Source organism: Antrostomus carolinensis, unplaced genomic scaffold (assembly GCF_000700745.2).
Source record: "Antrostomus carolinensis isolate BGI_N321 unplaced genomic scaffold, ASM70074v2 scaffold54113, whole genome shotgun sequence".
NCBI classification, from domain to species: Eukaryota; Metazoa; Chordata; class Aves; order Caprimulgiformes; family Caprimulgidae; genus Antrostomus; species Antrostomus carolinensis.
Genome location: NW_010306924.1, coordinates 1 through 5126, shown reverse-complemented (window position 1 = coordinate 5126; position 5126 = coordinate 1). Strand labels below are relative to the sequence as shown.

At 53.4% G+C, this 5126-nt stretch overlaps 2 protein-coding genes across 2 annotated transcripts; one reads left to right on the top strand and one right to left on the bottom strand.

Moving 5' to 3' along the window:
* Positions 1-291: 291 nt before the first annotated feature.
* TERB2 (telomere repeat binding bouquet formation protein 2) lies at positions 292-1418 on the top strand (the record flags this gene model as incomplete). Its single annotated transcript, XM_010165256.1, has 4 exons — positions 292-353; positions 857-933; positions 1042-1130; positions 1273-1418. Coding segments are annotated over 4 exons (374 nt in total), but the record flags the coding sequence as incomplete, so codon positions are not given.
* Positions 1419-2514: 1096 nt separating this feature from the next.
* Positions 2515-4631, bottom strand: RPS17 (ribosomal protein S17). Its single transcript, XM_010165254.1, has 3 exons — positions 4531-4631; positions 3128-3193; positions 2515-2639 (listed from the first exon to the last, which is right to left on the bottom strand). Exons 1-3 carry the CDS (start codon positions 4618-4620, stop codon positions 2559-2561), a joined length of 237 nt encoding a protein of 78 aa, XP_010163556.1. The 5' UTR covers positions 4621-4631; the 3' UTR covers positions 2515-2558.
* Positions 4632-5126: the final 495 nt, after the last annotated feature.

The following is a 5126-nucleotide window of genomic DNA, read 5'->3' as shown; positions in this document are numbered from 1 at the left end:
TGTGTTTGTGCTTGGGGTTGCCCCCACCCAGATGGAGGATGCACTCAATCCCACTGTCCATGTGCCTGGTAAAGATGTTTCTGGTGCCAGTACAACCCCTGAGGGGACACCACATGTCACTGGTCTCCACCTGTATGTCCAGCCCTTACATTGGTTGAGCAGCTCCATGCCATGAGCTCCTGCCAGGGCTCCCGCGTGCCTTCACTAGGCAGGGCCTTGCAGAAGCAGCGACTGTCGCACAGTCTCGTTATCTGATGCTCTCACAATAATTTATTTTTTTGTTCATGGCAGAAATCAGAAGGAAAATCGGCAGTTTTATTTGGGAGCAGGCGGGTGATTCAGTTGCAGAACAGGTAGGATGAGAAATTTGTACTACAGGAGGTGGAGCTTAAAAAATACCAGTTGTATGAACTTTGGGCAGCCTGGTTTTCACCCGAGACCCTCAGCCCAAATATGGGATCAAATCTTGTGCTTGCTGTGCTGCGGGTCCCTCCCAGCGGGACAAGCCAGGGGTGACAGCACCGCACTGAGCACGGGACACGGAGGAGTGATCTTCTCCCTCACCCCGACAGACGTCCCATCTCCCTGGCACATCCTTTCAGGGATGCCAGTGGCCGAGATCTGAGCTCAACCCTTTTGTGCAGCATTTTTCTTCCCCATGTAGCTCCAAGACGCTGGCCTGCTCTCACAGTTTCTCAGTATTTTTGAAGCAAAAAATGAGATTAGATTTAAAACTTGATTCTAAATTATGCTTGAAATTACAAGTCTTAAAAAACCCGCTCTCTCAGACCAGGTCTCTAGTGCTTTGTGGGGTAGCCGGGGCAAAGTTTTAACTCAAGTCCGTTGATACTCGCAGCACGATCAAAATCTGGAGATGGCGAGAGAAGGCCGTGAAGAAGAAGTGGAGGAAGATGCACTAGACCTGGCCAAAAGGTACTTTCCTGCCCTGGGTGGTTGGATTTGGACACTCTTCCCAAATTTTGAGATCCCCGAGGCATTAGAAATAACACACAGATTTTTTTTCCCACCCCAATACAGCAGCGAAGAAGAAACAGGTTCCAGCGCTCCCACCCACGGGGAATTTCCGTACCGTGCCCTCCGGGAATACCCGATGAGTAACATGGTGACAGGTAACGTTTGGCGTTGGTAGATTTTTAGGAGTGGAAAATGGTGGATGAAGCAGGGGCTCCCCTGTCCTCGTTTCCTCCTGACACTTCCAGCAGTGGAAACGCGGGAGCTCAGGATTCCCCGCCCCCCGTTTTCCCCTCGTAGGCTACGCCTCTGCTCGCGACATGAAGAAATACGTCGGAGAGCTCCGCGATTTCATTCCCGGCACCTCGGGCTACACGGTGTATTGGATCCAGAACGAAATTAACATTTATTCTGACGTGAAGACTAAAACAAAGAGAAAATTTTAAGTAATAGGGCTGTTTGCATCAAAAACTTAAAATTCTAAGAGCTGCCAGAGTGCTACTGGTTGTGTTTGGAAATTCAACCATGCCGTCAATTCAAGCCCGTGATGCCTCCTTGCTCACTTTTTTCTGCAGATTGATGGTTAGTTTACCCATTTTCCCCGTGTTTTAGTTAAGTAGTGAAGAGGTTGGTGGTATCGAGCTGCAAATTCTGAGTTGAATCTCGGCAGTACGCAGGGATTTATGAATTATGCAGCTTGGCTTATCCTGACTGCAGCTCAGCGCGCTCCGTCTGGATCGTCACATTTATTGTAAACATTTTCTTCCTGAAATAGCTAAAATTCCACAGTAAACTTAAATATAGACATTTCTTCCCAAAACACAAAAGCTTTGTCTTTTTATTTGTACTGGGGAATTCAAGATGTGGCTGTGGACAGTTGATGGAGGCCCGGAGTGCCCCTGTCTGCAGGTCACAACACTGGATGGTGCCTACAGCAGCAGTGGAGATCTTTAGGTCTCCTCCACCTCCAAGCAGAGCCTCTGCATAGGACAGGAGATTTGGAAGGTGAACCCCAAAACTCTTCCTTGCTGGTTGCACCTTGAGGAAATCGCTGGATGGAACATCTCGCTGGAGGAAGGACAGCACAAGCCTCGCCAGGGCTGGTCTCCACAGGAGAGCTTCACTCCCCTCCTGAAGCAAACCACTGACAAGACTTTTTCCTTTCATTTAAGCACTTAGAAGTGGCCAACGCCCTTATAAACAAAAGCAACTTTTATTCTGGCACAGCACGACCCCCGAGCTGTCCACTCCCAGGAGGCACAGGCAAACCCAGGAGGCGCTGAGGACCAGGAGCTCCAGCAAGCTCTGAGGAGCCACCACAGTTGTCCTCTCCTCCTAGAAGATCCTATAAAATCACACCTTTGCACCTCACACCCCAAACAGCCAGGAAATTACCCAAAAAGACGCCGCCAGACACGAAGGTGTTGAATCCTCCTCACGCTCTGAAGCCCTGGATACCTATCTGGGACACGGCACCCTGAGGAACCAGCCCTCCCTCCTCATCCCTGGGGACGCGGCTTCCAAAGACCAGGCAGGCCGAGATGGTTTCCTCACGTTTATTGGAAAAGCGAGACAGAGGGACCGACTCAGAGCGCTCCTCGGGGCGTTTTGAAGTTCATCCCCACTGTCGGCTGCGTCACCTGCAGGTTGGACAGGCTGCCGAAGTCCTGGAAAACAGCATGGCATTGGGGTTGGGGTTGGTCACCCCTGCCCCTGCCCACCACCCGCGCCCAACCCTGCAGAGGAGCAGTAAAGTGCTGTGGTGGCTCAAAGGGTGGATTCAGGTCTCCAGATGAAGACAGGAGATGACCACCCCACTTTGGAGATCAGTTCATCAGTGGGGGGAATCTGGTCTTTTTGGGGGCACACCCAAGTTCATCTCCATGAGGTAGGTCAACACCCTTGGGTCAGCACCCCAGGGTGCTGCAGGAGGAGGGGAGGGCAGGGAGCACCCACCCTGCTAGCGGGATCTTGGGCAAAGCCACCCTCTCTTTTCCCAAGAACCATACAGGAATTAATCCATCTGCAGGTCCCATGGTGGTGGGACCCCCACCACGTTCCCAGAGCACTGAAGCCTTCAGCCAACACCATCAAGCCCCTCAAGGCAGTGGGAGCATGCCACCCATCTGGTAAGGGGGTGGTTGGTGCCACTCACCAGGAGCTTCAGCATCTCCTTGGTGTCTGGGTCCACTTCGATGATCTCCTGGTCAAGGGCAGAGACCTGGGGATGGAGGAGAGACAGGATGTCGTCAAACTGGGCCCCACACACCCACTCCAGTCCCATCCCACCACAAACAAGATCTCGCTGCCCATGGTGGGGAAAGGCTCCAGCAACAGAATGAGCCAGGAGGACCCCAACAGAGCCCAGCTCTCCCGCCAAAACACCACAAGGCCACCCGGCAGCAGAGAGGCCCCATGCAGGGAGAAGAACCTGTTTTAGGACACATCTTTGGAAACCTGAGGCCTAACCAGCTCCACACCAACGCTGCCGAGAGGAGCTGGGCTCAGGTCTACAACTGCACAGGTCCTGGTGATCACCAACACTCGCCCTTGCCCAAACGTGAGTCCCCAAGGTCAGAGCCTGACCACCGTGGTGGCAGACAGCAATGCCAGGTGACCGCCTGGGCTGTCCCACCCTCAGGACCTGAGGTCTCCAGCTCTTTAAGCCCAGAGCAACCTCCTCCAACCCCCTCCAGACCCCAAACCTTGACCTCCACACGCTTCCTTCCCCAAGAGGCCACATCAGACCTGATGTTTTGTAAGAAACTGTGAATAACGTGGGTTCAGCTAACGTTGCATCGATAGCTACAGGTTGGGATCCCTCCAGGGATGACTTCTCCCACCAGGACCACCTCATCCTGCCTTCCACAGGCAGCTGGAAGGTCACTACGTAAAAAAAAGTTGCCCCAACCGGTTCCTCCAAGCTGTGCCAACACCTAAAATCTGGGGTGTTGAGGCATCTGCGAGAGGATCTGGATGGAGCTGCTGGTGCTTCACATGTCATTTCTGGCCATCAGGAGTGAGGGAGTCAAACTAAGCCCTGGTCTCTCGTGGAGAGCCGTGTCACCTGGCTCTGAGCTATGAAACCAAGGAGGCAACGCAGGTGGAGGGGACAGTACCAGCCCACCTCACCACACTGCTGAGGTTCCCATGACATCTTACCATCATCCCTGTTCCTCCCAGATCATCACTAAACCTTCCATGCAACCAAACCCCAGCAGCTCTACCAGAAGCCAATCAGGGAGTTGTGGAAGAGGGGTGAGATGCACCACGTCTGAAGGCTGCAGGGCTTGAGAATGAACCCAGACACAGGACACGCTTCTGGAGCTCCTCTTCCAGCACCATCAGCAACCAGGTGATGGTGAGATCTCAACCCCTTTCACCAATTCCCCCTCTACAAGGCCAAAATCCACCTCAATTCTCTTCCACTCAAACCCTCCTCACTCCTCCTGGTCAAGGTTTTGTTTTTAGGAAATCTGAGGTCACTAACGGAGGAGACACCTCGAAGCAGGACAGACAGACACCCAAGTGGACACTCGAGCGCAGCCAGAGCCTCACCTCGGGGACGTAGTTGTCCCTCCTCTCTCTCTCCTCCTCCTGCAGTTTGATGGAGATGCCTCGGACAGGTCCTCTCTGAATACGCTTCATCAGGTGGGTGACATACCTGTGGGGGACACAAAGGTCCATCCAGGGCTTCCCCACGCTCCCAGAGCCTGTATCTCCCTTCCCCACCCTCATGCTCCCAGAATCACAGCAGGCTGAAGAGATGGAGCCTCCACTGGCAACCTCATGATGTCCCACCACCAACCATGGCTATGTCTCACTACTGACAGTGGTGACGTCCCACCATGGACATAGTGATGTCCCACCAATGACCATGGCAATGTCCCACCAATGGCCATGGTGATGTCCCATCAATGACAATGGTGATGTCCCACCATTAACCATGGCTATGTCTCACCACTGACAGTGGTGACGTCCCACCATGGACCACAGTAATGTCCTGCCACCAGCCCCGGGTGATGTTCCATTACGGACTGTGGTGATATCCCACCACTGACCATGGCACTGTCCCACCACCAACCCTGATGACATCCCACCATGGACCGTGGTACTGTCCCACCACCAGCTCTCATAATGTCCCACCAGGAACC